Source organism: Colletotrichum aenigma, assembly GCF_013390185.1.
Source record: "Colletotrichum aenigma strain Cg56 chromosome Unknown KSG_Cg56_contig07, whole genome shotgun sequence".
Lineage (NCBI taxonomy): Eukaryota > Fungi > Ascomycota > Sordariomycetes > Glomerellales > Glomerellaceae > Colletotrichum > Colletotrichum aenigma.
This window is the reverse complement of record NW_023500913.1, coordinates 376,066-397,604: the sequence shown is the minus strand read 5'-3', so window position 1 is coordinate 397,604 and position 21,539 is coordinate 376,066. Positions and strand designations below refer to the sequence as shown.

The window sequence follows — 21,539 nt, the reverse complement described above, 5'->3', positions numbered from 1 at the left end:
GGGGACTTCCATATTGTTTGGGCCCGAATCGGGATAATGGCCTGGAAAGCCCACGACGCACGGTTCCACTAATCCTGTCCAGACGTGCAGTTGTGGAATATCGCGTAAGTATCAGTCATGGCTGGAACGTGATGAGTCGTGATGCAAGCCGTCGACGAATACGGCATCCATGTTAGTAGTTGGCTCTGACTGAGGAGGAGCAGACCTCTTTGACCGTGATGGTGGCAATTGCCAAGATGTAGCATCACCTCGAGGGACGGCAGGTTTTGACTAGCGAAGAATCCTGTTTGTCGGCAAAACCTGCGACTGGTGCATGTGAACAGGGGAACCGGAGCGAACCCCGATCTGTTTGAGTAGCGTCTAGCAACAGATGCACGGACTGAGATGCACGGACTGAGATGCACGGACTGAGATGATTTGCAACTGCGCTGTTGTCTATTCTGAGAGGAAAATGGCATCTCGTCTGATGATGATCTTTCACTTTCATCCGTAGTTCGTGACTTGATCTTCTTGGCTAGGTAACAGAACTGTATCCAAAGTGCAGCGGGCAAACTTTGACAAAGTATGGCTGAGACTCATGTGGCTGCGCTTGGATACCTTCTGGGGACGAAGGTTTAGGCGACTAAATGAGGTCAAGAGATCCCTGTCGCCACCAATGAGGGGTTCCCTATTTCCTGCTAAAATGCGTCCCTGAGCAGGGATCGTTCAGGAGCCTCCTGTGACGATCCTCTTTCTTACCGTCCCACGATCCTACTTTTCGAGTGACAACGTTCAAGTTGCAACGTGCAGCAATGACCAGCAGTCTAAGCCGGCCCAGGAGGCTGGGTTGCATTCCCCCGGTTGCTATGAACTCCGCTCCAGGGGTTTCTGAATCAAGATCCTGGGCAGGCAGGTTTTGACGACTCGGCTCCCCTTTCTCCCGAGCACCAATCCGGCATAGGTCACCAATTATAGACATGTAGCGCGCGGCGCAGAATCGGTCCCGGTGACAACACCATGGAGTTGAGATGCGTTGGGTGGGGCCCGATCAAGGGATTCTCACGATACACTTACTGTTTACTGCGAGAAAGGGAGCGCCACAAGTTGAATTTCTGCTCGGGTTGTCACGAGCATCGCGCGTTCGAAAATGGCTCGCCCAAGATGGATACATCTCCAACTTGGCAGAGGGTCACGATTCCAGGAGGCTAGCGAACATGGAGCTGAGCATGGGGTATCTGCAGTCTTCCCAGTGTCTTCACAGGCGACTAGACCGTTCTATGACAGAGAGATGAACCGAAATGGCTTTTCCGAGCCACGTCTTGGTTGACCGGTCTCGGGGGAAGGTCGGAGGCCTCGTCCTCATTGCTCACCGGCGTCCGTACCGGCTCTTCCGGGGAACAAAACGGCTAACTATTGCGCAGCGTCACGTTGCAGGGTCCCATTGAGTGCATGTGTGCTTTGCTAAGAGAAAACGTTTTTTGCCTCCTTGAGAGCCAAGACAGTCCATTTGCAAAGGCAACTCAGCGCAATAGTTCGCCTTGGCAATGGTCAACAACGTTGAAGCGAGATCAATCTTGGGCGTCACGCAGAACTGACATTCGCTTTGAAGTAATCTCTGAGCAAAAGTTATGGCGGATTCGGAGATGGCTCAAAAGAGTAAATGCAAATTTAGCGAAAGGGGGGACTGACAGTGATTCAATTCGTAGTGATCAAGATCATGATAAATGGGCCAAGAAGCCCGTGGTAGAACGAGAACGTTTTGGTATCACCACCCTCAACTTCTCTTGGCTCCTCAGTCTCTTGTCTTTAGCCTCCAATGCACTATCTTCAGCTGTTTCTTGCCCTCTGGGCTCTCTTTTCTACCCCTTTGTGGGCTCAAGAATCGCCAATCTGGGTTCAGGGCGCTCTCGAAGATGCCATTGCTACAGATGACACTTTCAACACCGGCGGCACCATTGTTGTCAATGGCTTCACTATGAACGTTCCCAAGAACCTTCTTGTGCAGTTTCCTGCTGCGTGGGTTCCTTGGAAGGAGTTCGTCGCCAACAAGGCCGACTTCGCTGGCTATGAGACTTTGGTAAGTCCAGTCCCCACACGTGTATCAAGAACGGGTTGACTGACCACAACTTGTATTAGGTCATTGGAAACAGCATCAACGGAGAACCCCGAGTTGCACAAGTTCAGCTCTATGAGTTTTTTGAAGGCTTGAGCAGTGGCTGGGTCGAATCTGTTGACTTTGCGGACGGAAGTCTCAAGATCCAGAACGGTCCTACTGTGCGCATCTCTGATCCCAACGCTGTCTTCTCCAAGGGCTTCACTGGCGCACCGCTCATGACTGCCGACGATCAAAGCCCCAGCATCACATCGTTCTCCGGGTTCCCCATGTGCATTCCTAGGAACGAAACTGATCCGCTTTGCCCGTTGACCAACCGCCCTTTCGTCGGCCCTGGCACTTTGTAAGTACTCTGTCGAGCTTGTGGAAGTCGCCAACTAACCATGAACAGCACTGCTCCCGACCCTCTGGTCATGGCGCCGTTCCAAGCTGGCGACTTCATCACATTCTCCGGATTCCGTCGAGGCAGCGAGGTTATTGCATTCAGCATTGTTGCTCAGAACGTTCAGATCAACACCCTTGGCGATATTGTCTATGTTCGTATGGAGCTTGGGCTTCTGGGAATTGACAACCCCAGCCCCAACGCAGAGATTGCGGAGTCTCGAGTAAGCTTACATGTGACAACCGTCTTCGACATCATGTCGGTGCTGATATAATCCACTTCCAGTTTATCGGTTTCGTGTCAAACAATCGGGCCACCGTCTCACTATACGCCATGGATGTTGATCCCTGCACCGGCACCACCTCCGACCGGATCATCGCTTCCATGGGACTCCGCGGAGGCCGCAACGCCCAGAACAAATTTGAATACCGCAACGAGATTCTCTTCAGATACACCAGAGAGTACCGCGTCATTGCCGAAATCGACGGTGTTGCGAAGACTCGCGTCACCAAGAACAATCTCACTGCCGGAACATACGTGCAACCTGTCAACGTCTGGGTACCCGGAGAACAGGACGTTCCTGGAGTTCCCCCCGTCTCGTATGACTTCTCCCAGATGGAGTTCCTGACTAAGGGCGTCGGCGCCGATGATGCGGGCAACGTTTGGGGTCCTCTGGAGCCGTTCCCTCAGACGGGTGTTTTCATCGAGACTCCTGTTTGTGCCGCTACTCCCGCGGCCCGCGACTTGAAGGTGGAAAAGCGGGGAAGCATCGGACGATGGTACGGCAGAGCTCGCGCCGATGCCATTTCTCAGCTTGAGAACGTTGACACTATGGATCCGGTCGTCGTTGTCGCTCCGGAAGAAGCTGCCGCGATCGCCGAGAAGAAACAGGAGGAGGCTGCCAACAATGACTCGCAGTGAAATGCGACCTGGTTGACAGCTCACAGAACCTTTGCCTGACGGATATGACGGAACTTTGGTGCATTGTCTGTCACCTGAACTTTGAAGTTCGGACATCCGGTATGGGACGAAATTCAACAACATCCCAGACAACTTTCATTTGTTGGTGGGTTTGGAAATGACTTCTTGTACATATATTGTCGATCTTTGGACAAACTCCTGCGCATGTTATGGATAGGCATTCTATTGTTGGAGGAGCCTGAAACACGGGCTTCTCCATCCCGTGGCTGTCAAATTGACCAGGTGCCCCCTGCAGCTTCCAACTCAAGATGATGTCAATTGATGCACTGTCTCCTCGAGGTTTACTCTCGAATGGGGCGGTCTGAGACCACGCCACTCACAGGCGTATGCGAACTTGCCATTGTTCACAAGATCAAACATTTCAACTATGTACATGAAGGAGACTTTGCAAACCGCTGCCTCGACTTAGAATGATTTGGCAAGTCTGTGTTCTGTCGTAAGGCACCATCATATTTTCGACTCGATAAATTGGACTCTAGGCGGGACTGTTGACAGTGATTGAGGCGCTACCACTGCTGTAGTATCCCTCCGTAGCAACAATCATGTAATTATGAGTTCCCAAATTTAAACCGGCTGAAGCCCAAGCTGCGAAATGATTGCCAGTTGTCACAGTGCCCCCAACTCGTTTTTCAGTCCGCTATTTGACGCTGTTAGCATGTAACTTTCAGGTTGTCGAGTGAGAAGACACACAATGGACCAGTATTGCTGGAATGTTGCTGTGTTTTCAATGCTAGGCTGCTGCACGCGAGTGCTGACGTAGATATCGTAGGTCCCGCTGTCACTCGTCAGAGAACCCTTGTTCGTAGCACCGGAAGCAGGGTTGTATGTGCCGTAGGATTCAATGATGTAGTACTCGATCAACGGGTTCTGGGTCCAGCCGTACACAGCAAGGTACTGAAAGTATTAGTCAATATCGCGCGCCATTACTCTCTTGTAGTTACGCTTCTTTCAGGCATGACGCCAAGATGAGCACCCACGCTGTTTCCATTGAATTCGTAAGTTCCCGAGTATTGGATCGTCCTAAGTCGAGAGCCATTAGCTACAGCTTTCGGGACTGATTATGTTGCGTCTTACTTAGAACCACCAGGGTTCCAACCCTTGCCGCCGACAAAGTTGCCGCCTCCTCCACCCCAGTTGACGCTGTAAGAGCCGCCAGCTCCGTTCGTGTATGTTACTTTAGAGCCACCGTCGGTCCACCAGGAGTAGTAGTATCCATTGTGATAGCCGGTTGAGCTCGGCGTCGACTGACGTTTAATGAGGCCACTGCCTGTAGGGCTGGCAATGACGCCCGCAAAAGCCGTGACGGCCACAAAGAGGCTCGAGAAAGAGACCATGATGGAAGGATGAGGGAGCGTGACAGATGTTGATAAGAGGCCGTAATGATTAATATTTTGCTTCAGGAGTTGCAATCGGCGCAACCTTTGTATTTGCAAATGTGCTGCGTTTCTGGCGCCGCGAACTGCTCAGTTACTTCGCTGCCAAGTTCCCACCATGACCACGCAAGACTAAATTACACAAGTGCGGTCTTACATGACGCGCGTTCAACTGGAACTTTCTTGATCACATTGAGGAGAGGTATTCAAGCGTGCAAATTTGGCTAAATTCAGACCTATGATATCTCGGCCAGGAAAATCTGGGGTAGAGAGTCCTTTGACCCATTCGGTAAATGGACATGATAATCTGCATGTCTTCCCGCCCTTGCAGCGGTAGAATTCAAAAGTGCCGAGTCACCCGCGATTGGGGTTCCATTTCCTGGTAAAAGATCATCTTGGCACAATCTACCTTGGCAACATACATCGCGCAAATCTTCTCTTTGTGACTTTTCTGTATTCAGCCTCAACCTATGTGGTGGCTTTCTATCGGCTTATCGAGGCAAAAGCGACTGGAATAACATGGCGAAACACACTTATACTTTAGACTAAATTTTGATGTCTTTTGGCGAAATGTCGTTGCGTACAAATATACAATGGTGAATCTTACACAATGCGCAATGTCGGCATGGACCAAATCGAGGATTATATGATGTCTGATTTTCTGAGCTTTTCAATGGATACGAACCAAAAGCTTCAGTTTGCACCGGAATCCAGGTTGGACGCTTTCATGCTGCCGGAGCATCCAAGCGACCCAAGCTGTAGCAGACTTAGTGGGAGCCGTTGTAGGGGTAAAATGTTGCATCGTGGCTGACATCTGTTACAATCGTAATGACCAGGGTTGGAAATGGCTCGCCCTTTACCTATTCCCCCGTCATTCGCCTAGCCTCAAAGCTTTGGCCCTCGTTTCTGCTGCAGAATCGGTGAAAGCAATATTCGATATGTATTATGTCATACTTCACGAAATGTCTCCCATTCATTCAATGTTATTAGGCACACAAGACTCGAGGGAGCAGGTCACGTGTTCTTGGCTATTTTTGTCTCAAACAGTTCCGCTCACCGGCGATTGGCAAAAGGAGAACCAAGGAATCGGCATCAGTCTGCGCATGTAAGAATTTCTGGCTGATCTTCAGATCATGAGCCAAGCCGCAAATTCTTGCTCCAAAATTCACTTGCAGGATAATTGCTGTGCTCTGCGTCTGACGCCGTCCAGCGATCGTGCGCTCATCGTACGGCAAAACTTGCCGCAAGCTGATACAAGCACTGTTGATCTTGGCAGGGGTGCGAGGCCCCCAGCTACTTGATGAGCGACGATCTGGAAGCCATCGGCAAGAATGACAGCCCAGCAGAAAAAGCGAGCATTCGAATTGTGGCGGTGCACATTGCTCATGTGACTCCAAAGCTTGGTAGAAGCTTCATGATTAAAAATGCTTGGGAGGAAATTTTTGAGCTGATTCGAGAGCATTAATGACGTCTCAGTAAGTCAGCTTTGGACGATCAGCCTCAGTAAAGGGATCCAAGGTGAGATCAGTAAAGGGGTCCAGGTTGAGACCAGTAAACTCGCTACCAAAAACAGCAGGCAGGTTTGGTGTGAATGATTCGTTTATCGAGGTGGGCGTTTCTAATATTTTTATCCCGAATCCCCTTAAACAGTCCCCAATGTTACCCGAGTCATTCCGTGACAAATTCGACGAAATGGCAAAGATCGAAGGCAACTCGGTGGCCGGCGGCACCGATGGTCACAGAATGGGGGCTGATCTAGGCCCGCCAGGAGTCGGAGAATAATGCATGGCATCTGGGGGAGCCCAATTTTTCCGTTCATTCTTGGCACAAACAAGTCTGCAGCTCTCGCCTAGAACCTCGCGTGTTTGAGAGGGGGGCGGTTTCTCCATCCCCTGGCCACCCAAAAACAAGCATCAAAATATTCCAATAAGGGTAGCAGCAAGCTTAAAAGACGGTTCCATCATTCATCCCTGTGGAGTTCCTCTTGTCAAGAGGCAGGCCTCTCTCAAATCACGCGCAGCGAAACTCCCAAGTGCGGGGGTCCGTGAGGCTTGAAGAGGGTGCTTGAGCGTCAGGACCCCGGAAAAGTGTGCCCATCTACGGCCCAATTGCAGTGTGTGTTGCATTAACTTTAAAGCTTGAAACAGCGATGCGGACAGTTTTTGTGGCAGGATTGGTCGAGTCTGGTCAAGGCAGTCCGACATAACCGAGCTTGGCGTGTGCCGTAGATCCGGGGCCATCCTAGGCTGCGGCACAATAAGCCTCGTTTGAGCTGATGATGTGACGGGATGATCAGGCATCTGAACAGGTGCCTGTAGCAGGATGAGGCTCCAGGGCTGTCATCTCGAGTCAAAAAAACTCATCCTTAGTAGAGTTCTGTATTGATCGGTGTCGAGGCTCAGGTGACGCCGCCATCCGGAGTTTCAGAGTGTGGCAGCCATGACTGTTAGGCCGTGAAGGGACGAAAAGATATAAGACCTGAGAGAACGATGTGTCCCCGGCTTTGATCTTGTTCCCACTTTGAGCGTCTATCTGGATAACTCCTTCAACTTTTACTGTTACATTCTTTCCGTGCTGTGCGCGGCTCTTTTTAATCGAGCGACCATTCATTACACGACCTGGAGTCCATTCTCTCATATTGTTTACTCTCGTAAAGCCCACACCGATTTATCAACATGAAGTTCTCTGCTGCTGCTTTCGTTGCTCTCGGCCTCTTGGCTGGCAACGTTCTTTCTGGTATGTGCACTTGATGAAATCTTCCCCATGTTTCCCGTGGCTTACAACCAAAAACAGCCCCCACTGTCGATGCTAGCGACATCGCCTTCCCCATCGAAGTCCGTGCCGAAGACTTTGTGGCAAACGACGCCGCTCATCTCGAGGCCCGAGCCAAGAAGAAGAAGAACGCCAAGACCGCCGGTGCGAAGGCAAAGGGTGCCGCAGCTAAGGGCAACGCCAACGCCAACGCGAAGAAGGCAGCCAACAACAACGCCGGAGCTGCTACCGCCGCCAAGAAGAACAATGGCAACGCGAACGCCGGCGCGGCTGCGAAGAAGAACAACGGCAATGCGAACGCAAAGAAGAACAACGGCAACGCAAACGCGAAGAAGAACAACGGCAACGCAAACGCGAAGAAGAACAACGGCAACGCCGCTACCACGCCCCCCGCCAACGCCGCGCAGTTCTCCGGTCTGGCTTGCACCGATGGCAAGGGTGCTGGATCTTGCAACGCCCAGGGACAGTGCGCTGTCAACGGAAAGACCACGGCGATTGCTGGCCAGTGCGGTGTCGCGGCTGCGAAGAAGAACAAGCGTTGGGTCTCCGATATTGCTCATCTGGTCTAGATGACTTTCAATGTGTTCTTTCTTTTACGGTTGGGTGGAGCATCGGGACTTGGATGTAGTTAGTGGAAATGACCTCATGAATAAGGGCGGGTAGCCTTGGAGTAATGCTTTCTCCGAAAACGTGTAATCAAAATGGACTCATGCTTTTGATTTTAATCCGGCTTGCTCGACTACTACATCATGATTTCAGCTGACTGCCGTAGGGATCCAAAGATGCTAAACACCATATGACACCGTGCAACGATCACGAAGTAATCAAAGAATCGCAGAATTTACAACGGTCTCTGTCAAAACAGAGACCTGGGCTCCCGAACGTGTGAATAGCACATATACTTCATTCACACCGTAAACAGTACATTTGTCTCACCGACCCAGCGCGACTCGAACTCCTTGTGGCCACTGATCTGAAGAGCAGTGCGGATGAAATCTCGCGCAGCTCCTACACTTCTCCCAAGGGGAGAGACCATGTAAACTGGGAACGTTCGACACCACGGACAGTCATCTTCGAGATGATAGAAGTCCATAGTAATAGCATCGAACAACCTTTCCCAAAATACCACGTCTCGTTGTTGGGCAGTCTGTTCCCATTCTCCATCGTCTCCCTTCAAAGCGCCGGCTCCTTTCCCATGTCGTCTGCTCGTTATCGCGGTGCCCATGACAAGTAACCACTCCTGCTCGCTGCACACGAAGCCACCTTTGATCAGAATGAGAGCTGATCCGATATGCCAGTTTTTCGCAGCAGATACCATGGGCATGAGATGGGTAATGCTCAAACCAGGCTTTGATTTCTTCGCATAGGCCTCGACGCACCTCAGACTGGGGCCGTAAGGACTGGAGCCTTCGACCAGCAGTGAGTTCAACTTGGGCTCATCCCCGCACTCGGCCGCGATCTCGATGGGAAACCTCCCATCATAAGGCCGTTCCGCAGACAGCCAAGGTAAGCCGCAAGTCTTTTCCCATCTGCACATCCAGTAGTTTCTATCGTTTGCGTGGGCAGAATCTAGGATCATGCCGAATATCTGCGCATAACCGTGAGAGATGGCTTCTTCCAAGCCTGTTTCTACTCCTCGATGCTGCGACCCGTACGCCGGATACTGCCGTCCCCAAACAGGGTCTCGTACAGGAGGCTCCTGAATTGAGTAAGGGCATTTCAGCAAAAGTCGCAGTGCTTCCATTTGTCCATCGCATACAACTTGCATAAGCAAGTCCGCGAACTCTCCTCGCAGCATCCGACCGTCCGAGCACTCAAGCAGAACTGAGAATGTCTCCACATCCCCATACTTGAGTGCCATTCGACAAAAGTAGGTATCGTAGTACTTTTCAATCTTTTTCTTGTTGCCGTCTGGTGCCTTGTAACTTTTGCCCCGCGACATGTCAATCTCGTACTTCACCAGGAGAGCGGCAAGGTTCTGATTGCCACTTCGAATCGCCGCCTCCAGAAGAGAGCCGAGCAGAGGCTTCTTCCTTGTCAGTTTCTTTCGTTCAGCTTGATCGGAAGACTCGTCCGTGGCAATGAGTTGATAGGAAGACAGAGCTTTTGGTCCGTGTGTGAGAATCTTTGAGAGTATCGTATTATCGACGTCAGATCTCCTAAGATAGATTCTGGCCACAAGTAAGAGGCTGTCGATTGTTTCTTTGGTGATCGTACACTTTTTGGGGAAGAGGGCGGATTGAAAATACGGATGAAATAGCATCCATATTCCGTATCGCGTCGTGATATTTGCTAGCGATGGCTGAGGATGCACAGCATAGCGACACAAGTCATGTATGTAACTGAACCTTCGCTTTCCTATAGGATCTATGCCATCCTGTTGCATGAGTTTATCCGCGAGTGAGTTTATGACGCTCGACAGGTTCGCATTCCACGGCAGGTGTTGGTATGGCTGTGCATAGATGTGACGCGCCAAGAAAGCACTCGCATCACCGTTTTCCGTGAGTTTGCAGTCCGCGGAGGCTCCGCCGGCTGTAGTTTGAGCCCTTTGATGCAGGATGGTGGCTTCGCGGTTCTTTCGCATCCTTCTCAATAGTCTTGTTCGTGAGATTGCCCCAATGACTTCTGTTTCGAAAAGTTCTACAGTTGTCAGATTCATGTCATTTCATTCATAGGTTCAGGTTGCCTTACTGCAAACTCTCATAAGCCGGACTGCATCCCGGAGATTGGTGTCAATCTCTTCGCGGTACTCCACAACCTCGTCCAAAATCTGGCATAGGCACTCTGTTGGAAGAGACAATAAGTCAATCCTCCGTGTCACAGTCGTGAACTTGGGCCGCGAGGCCAGTTCCATGATCTGTTGTGTCTTCATTTTGAGCGGCAATACACGTGGTAGAATAAAATAATATCAGAAAATGGATCAAAATGCAAACACAGCGTGAGTATTTGGTTGCTTTAACGACAACAAACAAAATCCAGTCTTGGTATTTTTACTCCGGTTATTTCGATGGACGGGGTCGAAAGAATTGTACTTTGGATGACTCTGGCCTGTTTTGACTCACCACACACCACCCCTGCATTGAGGCCAAATTTCTCCCAGGGCGCGTCACCCATAACCACCGCCCATGCGGAATCGCTACCGAACTTCTCTGCGATATACACTTAATCCCATGACAAGTGCCCAGTGTTCCTTGCTAAACTCTGCCCCGGCGCCCTTCATGGTCAGCGGCCTCCAAGCTGGGTCAAGAGACCCTCATTTCTCGATGGCCAGACATTCCCTACATTCGGAAGTGCCCGGAGAGTGTCAAGGTTGTGATTGCCCGTCTCGATCACCACGCCTGAGAAGATCGCGTGGTCGAAGCGCTTGACGACCTTGGTTCTCTCGTCAGCAGTCAGTTTTCCGATCAGCTCTTCTCTGTCTTCGTCCTAGAGACAACCGTTAGCTGTATGCATCAAGATAGCAGGTACGCCGGGGCTCTGATAGCGGGAAAAGCGTACCTTGCTGCTGCCAAACTCCACAATGAACTTCTCGCCCATGATGGCCAGAGTGCAGTACGTGACGAGGAAGATCAAGTGTGGTAGCATTGATCGGATTTTTGTTGAGGGCTGTTGAGGGCAGGCAGTATTCTCAGCTTGTTGTTGCAAACATGAAATCGCGTGTTTTTTTCGAGGTGCAGCGCGATGACGCATTGGCACGTGCGACACAGGAGCTGTTCACACCTTCCTAAATGGGCCTGTTCTAGGAAGAAGGAAAGCACCGAGGGCCAAAGTCATCACAAAAGCATGTATCAAAACAATATTGCTAAACTTTGTGGTCGTTTTGGTTTTTTCTTGGAATGACTCGCTATCCGTAGTGACAATTGAATATGCTGAGACGAAGCTGCGATGGCAGCCAAACCTTGTGCGCTCGAGCAATCCCTGGGAAGTCAATGCTCGTACAGAGTTCATCCTGTCAACTCTAAAAGTTCACTATCACATCCGCTGTCAACTAAAACGAATTAATAAAGTTAAGCTCAGAATTATGCTTGAGTAGCTTAAGTAGATTTTGGTTGCCCAAGGAAACATGTTCGTATTATGGAAACTACAGGAACAAATTATTGATTGATGTGACCGCTGTATTCACCCTCGTCCAACTGCCCGCGGGGTATCCAATGACGCTGTCATCTTTATGGGCACAATTCCGCAAACAACGCATTCATGTGAGACTGAACGAACACCCTGAATCTGGTTGCAAGTTGGTCAATATCTGTGCCGATTCTCAACTGAGATCTCTTACCAGCTTTGCTCTTCAAGCAGAGCACTTGCCCTTGGCGTAGTAGCCGCATCGCACAGCGTAGTTGCCAATCTTATCGGGGATGTCATAATCCTTCGTCCCACTTCTAGCACCCCGGCAGATACCGCACCGGAAGTCCGGGTTGGTAGCAGAGTTGGAGAGATTCGATTCGTCACTGGCCATCTTCCCGCCGATATCGTTTTCGCAGTACCATATGGCATTGGAAGTGGGAATGCCTTCGTACAGAGAGGTATCGACATGCGAGTTGTAGAAGAAGGCGCAGTCCTTGGCAGCGACGGCTGCGGCCAAGGTGGCCAATATCAAAGTACCGAAGCCTTGCATGGTGATGAAGCTTGTTGCAGTTCTTGTGGAGATGGTTCGTAATTCGTAAACTGTAGCAGACCGATCGTGACACTTTGGTGGTGTCCATTCGCTCTTAAACGGTTTCTGAGAGCATGGTGATGTACTGCCAATTGTCGGACCGGGCCTTCCTTGCACTGACTCGTGGCATCACCAAGACCTGAAGGTGTTCATTAAAGAGAGTTGCGGATCTACGTACCATGAATCAGATACAACCCCTCAACCCAATTACAGGTCTGTCTTGATTGATTAAACCTAGCTGCAAATAGCTTAGGAGGTCCCAGTCAAATTACCAGGCCTAATCTTTGACACGGATTCTCGCATTCGTTATCCGAGAACTGTCATGTGCACTGCAAACGTAAGGAGGAACACAGTGCACGATGACTGCCACGATTGGATACCATTGGGGCTTTCAAATCAGGGGACAATGTTGTATCAAAATACACCCTCGTTATCGGTCAACATCGGTCAACGGAAAAGTCCGCGCCGCAATGCTTCCAGAAGGTTTTTGTATTCTTCCATATCTCACGTCATATTTATGGTTCTGGACAAACAGCTCAATGCCTCACAAGCTTCTGCTCAGTCCTTTGTAGATAGACTTCGCAATTACGTAGATTTCACCTAGCACGACGACGCTCCTTGAAAGCTGGTATTAGCCCCGGTTTCAAACACACATGTGCAGAAACATCCAACAAGCGCATGGAAAGAAAACTGACTTTTATTCACTCTTCGAATGAGAATGTTGTCCAACGTCCTTGAAAAAGTGTTGGGGCAGGCACGATGGTAATGGGATATGCTGAGGCAATATTAAAGCTTATCAAGATGCGATTTTGCTGCATTGTCTAGGCTCTGAAGGAAGAAGCACATCAAGTAGAACAGGGGATAGGCGGGACTTCTGTTGCAATTCTGCTGTTGAGGGCATAGAGAGAAGCGGAAAGAATTGAGGCAGAAAAGGTCATTTACTTAGCGTGGTTCTTGCTAGATCTCACATTTGTGATGATTTACGACGCAAAACATTGTCACTAGAATCTGAGTGAACGGGAGAGTTCAACTTTATTTACATAACATCAACATCAATGACTCTAAATAATACAGAATTTGACCGGAAACTTCTTAGAGAGAGCGCCGGGGCTCATATTGTGGTGTTAGTAACAAATAAAATATAGTCTAAAAGCATTGTGCATTGAGGTTGGTTCTCGTCTGTGACTAATTCCGAGGTTGCGGAGTTTTGCAGCTCGGTTTTCAATCCTAGCTATTCTGGGTCAATATTCCGTGCCGACGGGAGCGCCACGTCATAGGTGGGCATGATTAGGTACTCGAAAGGCGTGGAAGACATCTCGTTTTTGCCAGGAAAAGACTCTTCGCAACCGTGCATCACGAAAAACCTCAAAGCGCACAACACCAGATTTGTAAGCTCTGGACGATTATAAGGGCTTTTGTCGCTTTTTGGCTGCTGCGAAACCCAATCATCAATCCACTCCGCCGATCGCCCAACATGGTTTACAGTGCGGAGCAACTCGACCAATACTTTGACCACATCAACTACCCTCGCGAGAAGCATGCATCGGATCCGCTTCAGCGTCTCACGGAGATCCAGGCACATCATCTTGCGAGAGTGCCGTTCGAAAGCTTGACATTGCACTACTCGAAGCACAGGCTGATCTCACTCGATCTACAAGACCTGTTCCGCAAGATAGTCATTGAGGGTCACGGCGGCTACTGCATGGAGGTGAACGCCTTCCTCGGCGCGATTTTGAAATGTATGGGCTACACTGTCCTCAGCGTTGGTGGGAGGATCAAAGGAGATGAACGTTTCGGTGGATGGTGAGTTCCGCGACCTCAACGTTGCGAATCGTCTAGTGATGACTCATTGATCCCAGGTCTCATATGGTCAATCTCATCCGCATTGATGGACAGCGTTACATGGTCGATGTCGGCTTCGGGAAAGGTGCAGCAATGGTTCCCGTACCTTTGAACAGCGGTCATGAGTTCACCACCATCGCACCATTGAGGGGCAAGCTTGTCTACGAGAACCTGGACCAGCACACAGACTCCGACCAGCGCATGTGGGTTTACTACTCCACAGACAGCGCCGATGGTCCTTTCAGGCAACGTAACTGCTTCACCGAAATGGAGTTTTTCCCGGAAGACTTCGAGGTCATGAACTTGGCCACCATGAGCAGGCCGACGAGTTACTTTGTCAAGACCGTTCTTGCCATGAGAACGATCTTGGATCCCGAAACACGGACAGCGGTGGGAACCCTTGTTTTGCATAAGGATGAAGTGAAGCAGAAGATTGGCGACAATCTCGAGCTCCTGGAAACACTAAAGAATGAGGCACAGCGCGTTGCAGCTTTGGAGAAGTACTTCTCGATTAAGCTGAGGCCAGAGGAACAGAGAGCCATCAAGAATATGCCTACGGAGCTGTTGGAGAGTAAATAGACGGATCTGATTAATAAACCATTGGATGATATATAGTAGAGTCCTGCAGCTCCTATTTCATTTCTGCAGTCTCCGCGTGTGAGCCTTCGACGGTCTCGCGCTCCTTCTCGTGCAGTCTGTTCTCCAAGTCTCGACTGTGGTGTCTTCTGGTGGTCTTTCCTGCTACGAACCAGCTGTTACTAGAGAATAGTTCGTTCATCTCTTCCAATGGACGTCCCTTGGTCTCGGGAAGGAAAGCCCAGAAGAAGACAGCATTGGTGATGTTACAGACGACGAACAGGAAGTAGAACCTGTAGCCTACTGACTCCATGGCCTCCGGAGTTACTTGGCCCTGCAAAGCTTGTCAGGATATGTTCAAGCACAATCAAGAGTCAATTCCACTTACGATCATAGTGTTGAAAGCAAATGATACCATGGTGGTGATGCTGACACCCTTGGCACGAGTTCTCGTATCGAAGACTTCGGCGCAGATGATCCAACTCAGTGGCCCATTGGTGGCGCTGAAGGAGAAGTTGTACAGCCAGGTGACAACAATAAAGCCCCACTGAGCGCTCAGGTTGTTGGATTCGCCCGGAGGGAACTTGGCCAGAAGAACCGCGGCGATAATGAAGGTCACAGAGTTGAACAAACTGCCTCCAATAAGTGGCCAGCGACGGCCGAGTCTGTCGACAAGCAGCATTGCGCAGATTTGGGCGATGATCGCTAGGCCATTGCTGATACCTTGGTACTTCAGCGTGTCGTCGGTCGCAATACCTATTTGCTCGAAGATACGAGGAGAGTAGTACTGTAATTTGTTAGTCCAGGACTGTTGGTATCATGTTCATGTGACAGCATACCTGAATCGCAGAGACTCCAGTCATTTGAACCGATGCTTGCACAGCACAGCAGAGGAACAGACGCCGAAAAGAGCTCTTGGAGCGGAAGAGTTCCATATAAGACTTGGCTTCATTGTGGTGCTCGTGAGAGATGGCTGCCTTGATTTGCTCATACTCGGCTCGGACGAAAGGGTCGTCGACGTTGTGGTTCGCGTGGAGTCGTGCCAGGGTCATGAGCATGTCCTCGTCTCTTCCCTTGTCACCAAGCCATCTGTGAAGCATGTCAGGTTTTGTGGTTGTCACTTGGGGGACCTAACTTACCTAGGACTTTCCGGAAACAAAAAGGTCAGAAGAGCGAGAAGCAGTGCTGGGATGTTCTGAATTGCAAGTGGAATCCGCCATTGCGCACTCGTCGTGGTCAGGTTGGTATAGCAACCCCATCCAACCCATGTCGCGACGAATGCTCCGATACCGATCATGAGTTGCTGCAAAGCCGTGACGGTTCCACGGATGCTTGGGTGAGCCAGCTCGGCCTGGTAAAGGGGGACGATCATGCACAGAGCTCCGACGCCGATTCCGGAGATGAACCGGCCAGTCCACATCATGTGGATATCGCGGGCACCCGTCTGGAGACCTCCACCCAATAGGAAGAACAAGGCTCCCGTGACGATGGTTCCTCGCCGGCCGAGGCGGTCTCCGAGAGGACCAGCGGCTCCAGCCCCGAAGAAGGCGCCCGCCGTGAACATTGATACGACAAGGCCTTCGGTGGACGTATCTGGACTGAAAGCATCTTGGAAGGTGTTTGATGCTACGACTGCCGCGATAACACCTAGGTCGTAGCCGAACAGAAAGGCTCCGAGGGATGCAAAGACTCCCACGAGCCATTGGTAAACTTTGGGGGAAAGAAGCGCCATTGTGACAGGAGATCCGTAGATCTATGGAGACCACTTGGAATGCAGAGTGCTATTCTCTCCATAACATCGCTGTCGTTGATCCATCCTGTCGACCTCTTATACCAGCGCCGATCCGGGGAAGTAGAGTAGCCGCCTGTTGTGGGGCAATGTTCCGGGTCCGCAATTTCGGTCGCTTCGGTAGACCAACACCCCGGACTCAATTCTGGTTCGCGCGGCTCTGAGTACGGGTCTTGGTACCTTGCTTGGCTCTCAATAGTGACGCAAACGGTCAAGGGCTGCTGAACGCGCTTCTTGGACATAAACCTTGCCGAGGCAGGCCACCTGACAAATCACACCACGTTTTCTTGCACTGATTGAATGTCAAAAGGACATTTGAGTGCGTCGTGACGTCGATTCTTTCCCTATGGAATTCGGTACCCGGCATGTCACCCGACCTAGATGCAGTGTGGTGGAACCCGACAGGAACTCGGAGGCCTTTGACAGCAACAGCGCCAATCCGGATCAGTAGCGAGCCTGAGGATCCTCCAAAGTTCTAGCCAACAGAATCATTGGATGCCTTCTCAGAAATGCGACAAAAGGAAACGGGTTTCTGAGGCGTTATATGAAGGAACACGCATCGAACGAGGCCGAACGCGGGAGCCGGCGGCCGGCTTTCCCCCGGGATCCACCCGTCGGCCTTTGAGTCCGGCCCCAGGTTTCGGTGCAGCGGCCAAGAAGATGACAGATGGGAGCCTGGAGGAAAACGTGACTTCGCGTTTGCCATTGCCCCGCACACGTCTGGGCGAACGCGTCAACAAGAAGGCAACAAGCACGACTGCTATGGCTCCCCAGCTTTGATAGATCACCCTCGCGTCAGTCTAGTCATTCGTTTCTCGCAACTCTGGGCGTCAAGCTTCGTAACCATCAGTCATCATGCCTGATAATCGTCTTGAAGATCCTCCATCTGAGAATGGCCCTCGACCCAAAAAGAGGAAGATTCGGAAGGGTACAACAAGCTGTTGGGGATGTAAGGACGCCGGAAACCACGCCACAAGCTTTGTTTGCATGCTGATCGGTATCTGCCAGGCAAGAAACGAAAGATACGATGCCAATTCGCCTCTGCATCTCACGAGATTTGCGAGGGGTGCGAACGACACGGAACAGCATGTTTGACGCAAGAATACGACAACGAGACCACATACCAACGCGGTGCCGAAACGAGCAAACACAAGGAAACTGAAGAGAGGCTAAAAAGGGCCGAGGAACCTTCTCGAGAGAATGATGGAGGCGGCCACCCGTTTGACACCAGCGACAGAGTCTCTCGTTCCACCAGGGGGGCACTCGCCAGCTTACGTTCATAGAGAGCATCAGTTATCTAGCAAATTTCTGTCACAGTCAGCATCTCCATCGTCATGTCCTAGCATCCAGGTCTTTGACAGTACACTGGTATGTTTCTCAAAATCCTCATTATGGGTAGTTAACTAAATGAAGTAACAGGTTGACGAAGGTGTTGACCTGCCGGACAATCTTGGACAAGGTCCGCCTCAGACTCGCCAAGATCGATATGAGAACCTCTGCACACAGCTTCAGGAAGCCATGCCCACCCAACGAGAGGCCGACTTCATCGTCTCTGCAGGACATACGGCCGCGTTTCTCCAACTTTTCACACTTCTCTACCGCGACCTATTCAGCGGCAACATGCGTCCGTCTTCTTCGCTCTCTGCCCTGCCTGATCAATCAGGACACCCCGTTCTGCTGGCTAGGACTCTCTTGTACCTCGCCAACGGTCTTCAGAATCTCCATCCGTCTACTCCCAACACGCATCTTCTTAATCTTGACCGGCCGTTGGAGGCCATGACCGGGTTCGTTCACGCGGCTTCCCTGGTCACCAAAGACGATGAGCTCATATGTTCCCTAGCGGGCCTCGAATGCCTCATCCTCGAGGCTGTGTTTCATACCAACGCGGGCAACCTCCGCCAGGCCTGGCTAATCATCAAGCGAGCCGTCGGGCATGCCCAGCTCTTGGGGCTCCATCGCAAACAGCCCAAGAGCTATGTCATCCTCGACCCGATGTCGAAGGCGTCGCCCTCCATCATGTGGCATAGGATTGTTAGTCAAGATAGATACTTGTCGCTCATGCTAGGTCTCCCTGCTACCACAGCGAGCTATGCATCCCCTGAAGTAGCTTTCGTACCAGGGGAGTGCCCTAGCGAGTATCTTGAGCGCGCCCACTCCACGTTAATGGGCCGCATAGCTGTCAGGAATGATGAGGATCAAGATATACATGACCTTTCCATCACCCAGAGCATTGATCCAACAATTCAGGAAGCGGCTCAAAGCATTCCTCCTGACTGGTGGTTTCTGCCTAACACCAGAAACAAAAACATGTCTGCTGAGCCGGATAACTCACAAACCCTGGAGGGCATCCTGCGTGTGCTTCTTCAAATCACACACTACAGCCTCCTTATCCTTCTCCATCTGCCATGCATGCTTCGTCCATCTGGCGAAAGCACCTACAACTATAGCAAGGTTGCATGTGTGAACGCCAGCAGAGAGCTTCTCAGCCGCTACATCAAGTTTCGATACATGAACCACAATGCCTTTTGTTGTAGGAGCATCGACTTCTCAGCTTTTACTGCCTGTCTGGCTCTTGTGCTAGCGCACATTGAGAGATGGCGAAGGGGGACAGAGGCGGTAGACTTCCTGGCCCATCAACGGCTGAGCGATCAGGCTGTAGTTGAAGAAGCTGTCGAGCTCTTCTTGGAGGTGAATGAATCAAGCAGTGATGGCTTGCTTGAACACACTGCTTCTATACTGAGGTTCTTGCTGGACATGGAGACTGATGCTGCCGCTCAAGCGACTTCCCCAGTTGATCTCATCGCTGCAGAGACTCGGCACTCGCGTCGCTGTCTATATCTCAAGATACCATACTTCGGAGCCTTGACTATCACTCGTCATGGGATGTCTTCAAAATCAGCATCGGTCGCCTCCTCACATTTGACCCCCTATGTAACAGATGGAGATTTAGGGAACACAGATTTCCGCATATTCCATCAACAGTACTTCCTATCCGACGGCACCAGCTCGCTTGAGTCCGCATTTCTCCCCAATGACTCCGAGCAAAGCAACCTGTACTCGGGCTTGCCTGCCAATCCAGAGGACTGGTTGCTGTACCCTCACGACGGTGGTCATATTGGCGAGGATACCACCTGTCCGTCCGCCGAAGTTAACACAGATATACGAGAGGTATTGGCGTATTCTTGGCCGTAGATGGTCTCTCTCTGGTCATGATGGTGCTCAAAATCGGGACGAAGGGCTGGTCTCAGTGGTCTGGGAACCAAGGCACGTAGGTGCGAGAGAAGTCTCATCTTTATGATGTCTTCACACCGTTATCGTCGTACTGCAATTTGGGCCTTAAACCAATACCCAACGCCCCAATTATGGATCTTTGTCGTACTGTTCTCTCCATCGATTTCTGATTAGAAGTTCGAGAACTGCAATGCAAAATAGCTCTAGAGGCGTCCTTGATAGACTTCATGGTTCCTAGATCTATTTTTTACAAACTACTATCGGTGTCACTTAGTGATTATGTGTAGGGAGTAAGCAGTGACTCGATGTCTAAGTCCGTAAAAGGATCTTCACCATAACATTCCGAAGTGCTGGAATGCCTTTCTACACATGGTTTTTGATTATCTGTAAGCCCTACTGCGTGGTCTGGCTCAACTCAAGGCAATTTTGACCGTCCGTAATTCAGGCAGCAGCACTCACTTCACTGCTGCATGCCCCAAAACTTCTTTGGACACCTTGCCCCTGGGTCACCGTCATAGCAGCGCCGCATCTTAAGCGGCATTCCGCGCTCATATTAACTGAGAATCTGTTCTCACACTTAGTTCCGACTATGTCGCAACTTATGCACCCAGCCGTGTTCTGAGATGAGTTTCTGTACAATTTTTCACGAAGCTACCAAAACCTTTTCTGGTCACGTTCGGGCCGTTCAGGAGTACATTATCACGGAGACTTTCGTTCCTTAGCAGATAGTCTCTTCATTATGAGTGGTAGGGACAGCCTCGCTCGCCACAAATAGGCGATTCCCGGTCCCGCTGGCCAATGAACTATGGTAGCAGCAATTGAGTTTAGATTCTTGTCTTCTTAATTCACCACTACTGCATAGCACATATCTTACTCCCCGATGCTTATCCATGCGCCAAGAAGGGGGCATTGAAGCTCTGGTTTTCAACCGAATAACACGATCAAAGCGAAGGAGAGAGCGAAAACGAGAATCTCGCGCCGGCTGCCCTGCCTGCGAACAATATCCTGCAAGCTCAGCCTTTCCGCCTTGAACTCATTCAGGTGCAACGAAATGCACCGCTTGGCAACGCTTGGCCCGACACTGCATTGAGTTTTCCCGGTTAATTCAACCAAGACAACTTTCGTGACTTTCCTATTTGAGCTCGAGTAGGAGCTCCAGCAATTCGGTAAACCATGACTCGACCCCGCTTTGCCCGCGTCCCCTTTCCCCTTCTCAAACGCGAAAAAATGCCCCCAAGAAATGATCGTCGTGTCACAGTCGCAGAAGATCTCGTCTCAAAGACCGCCAAGACAGCAGGAGCTGTGTGATCTGCACGCGACAGCTCGCCAACTCCTGCCTCCTTCACCCCTCCGCCCGGTGTCGCACTAATGTATGCTTATAATAGTCTAAACGACCTCACCCTTGATCCCGTCCCCAGCCGCATTGGAACGTTCAACGTATGGTTCGTGTAAATCCTCGGGATCTTTGCCGTGCGTTCTGATACCAAAGTCCAATGGCGGCGGCGCGGAGATTGTGGAAGTTTTCGAAGGGGGGCGTGGGATGCAAGTCATGCTGACTGACAACTGACACAGGAACGGGCATGGACCGTCGGAAAGCCTTGTTTTCGCATGTATTTGTCAAGTGATCACCATAGAAGTTTCCAATACCGAGGAACTGGTTAAAGCAGGGCGCCCAAGAGCGACCATGCTCTCGTCCCAAGGCTCGGACTCCGAGTCCTCACACGTGCCATGGTTATCCCTTCTGGAACCCCGAGCGTCGAGTCGCCGATAGCATGTCAGCAGCGACGAACAACATTAAGGTTAATCCTTATTTTGCGCCGACGAGAGACTATCAGAACTGCCGAGCG

General features: G+C 50.8%; 9 protein-coding genes across 9 annotated transcripts; 4 read left to right on the top strand and 5 right to left on the bottom strand.

Annotated features, from left to right (window-relative positions):
- Positions 1-1,795: 1,795 nt before the first annotated feature.
- CGCA056_v010382 (uncharacterized protein) lies at positions 1,796-3,395 on the top strand (the record flags this gene model as incomplete). Its single annotated transcript, XM_037325629.1, has 4 exons — positions 1,796-2,056; positions 2,116-2,435; positions 2,484-2,697; positions 2,760-3,395. The coding sequence occupies 4 exons, from the start codon at positions 1,796-1,798 to the stop codon at positions 3,393-3,395; spliced, it is 1,431 nt and encodes a 476-aa protein (XP_037175657.1).
- A 535-nt stretch (positions 3,396-3,930) lies between these two features.
- xlnA-0 (Endo-1,4-beta-xylanase A) lies at positions 3,931-4,789 on the bottom strand (the record flags this gene model as incomplete). Its single annotated transcript, XM_037325628.1, has 4 exons — positions 3,931-4,092; positions 4,146-4,349; positions 4,397-4,475; positions 4,530-4,789. 4 exons carry the CDS (start codon positions 4,787-4,789, stop codon positions 3,931-3,933), a joined length of 705 nt encoding a protein of 234 aa, XP_037175269.1.
- A 2,714-nt stretch (positions 4,790-7,503) lies between these two features.
- CGCA056_v010380 (uncharacterized protein) lies at positions 7,504-8,169 on the top strand (the record flags this gene model as incomplete). The annotated part of the gene is made up of 2 exons (XM_037325627.1): positions 7,504-7,564; positions 7,622-8,169. The coding sequence occupies 2 exons, from the start codon at positions 7,504-7,506 to the stop codon at positions 8,167-8,169; spliced, it is 609 nt and encodes a 202-aa protein (XP_037175270.1).
- Positions 8,170-8,507: 338 nt separating this feature from the next.
- CGCA056_v010379 (uncharacterized protein) lies at positions 8,508-10,472 on the bottom strand (the record flags this gene model as incomplete). Its single annotated transcript, XM_037325626.1, has 2 exons — positions 8,508-10,240; positions 10,292-10,472. 2 exons carry the CDS (start codon positions 10,470-10,472, stop codon positions 8,508-8,510), a joined length of 1,914 nt encoding a protein of 637 aa, XP_037174915.1.
- Positions 10,473-10,822: 350 nt separating this feature from the next.
- CGCA056_v010378 (uncharacterized protein) lies at positions 10,823-11,137 on the bottom strand (the record flags this gene model as incomplete). Its single annotated transcript, XM_037325625.1, has 2 exons — positions 10,823-11,026; positions 11,099-11,137. The coding sequence occupies 2 exons, from the start codon at positions 11,135-11,137 to the stop codon at positions 10,823-10,825; spliced, it is 243 nt and encodes an 80-aa protein (XP_037175899.1).
- A 751-nt stretch (positions 11,138-11,888) lies between these two features.
- CGCA056_v010377 (uncharacterized protein) lies at positions 11,889-12,215 on the bottom strand (the record flags this gene model as incomplete). Its single annotated transcript, XM_037325624.1, has 1 exon — positions 11,889-12,215. One exon carries the CDS (start codon positions 12,213-12,215, stop codon positions 11,889-11,891), a length of 327 nt encoding a protein of 108 aa, XP_037175897.1.
- Positions 12,216-13,728: 1,513 nt separating this feature from the next.
- NAT2 (Arylamine N-acetyltransferase 2) lies at positions 13,729-14,675 on the top strand (the record flags this gene model as incomplete). The annotated part of the gene is made up of 2 exons (XM_037325623.1): positions 13,729-14,057; positions 14,114-14,675. The coding sequence occupies 2 exons, from the start codon at positions 13,729-13,731 to the stop codon at positions 14,673-14,675; spliced, it is 891 nt and encodes a 296-aa protein (XP_037175895.1).
- A 52-nt stretch (positions 14,676-14,727) lies between these two features.
- HGT1-0 (High-affinity glucose transporter) lies at positions 14,728-16,404 on the bottom strand (the record flags this gene model as incomplete). Its single annotated transcript, XM_037325622.1, has 4 exons — positions 14,728-15,006; positions 15,061-15,459; positions 15,512-15,761; positions 15,812-16,404. 4 exons carry the CDS (start codon positions 16,402-16,404, stop codon positions 14,728-14,730), a joined length of 1,521 nt encoding a protein of 506 aa, XP_037175893.1.
- Positions 16,405-17,979: 1,575 nt separating this feature from the next.
- CGCA056_v010374 (Dehydrocurvularin biosynthesis regulator) lies at positions 17,980-19,653 on the top strand (the record flags this gene model as incomplete). Its single annotated transcript, XM_037325621.1, has 1 exon — positions 17,980-19,653. The coding sequence occupies one exon, from the start codon at positions 17,980-17,982 to the stop codon at positions 19,651-19,653; it is 1,674 nt and encodes a 557-aa protein (XP_037175891.1).
- Positions 19,654-21,539: the final 1,886 nt, after the last annotated feature.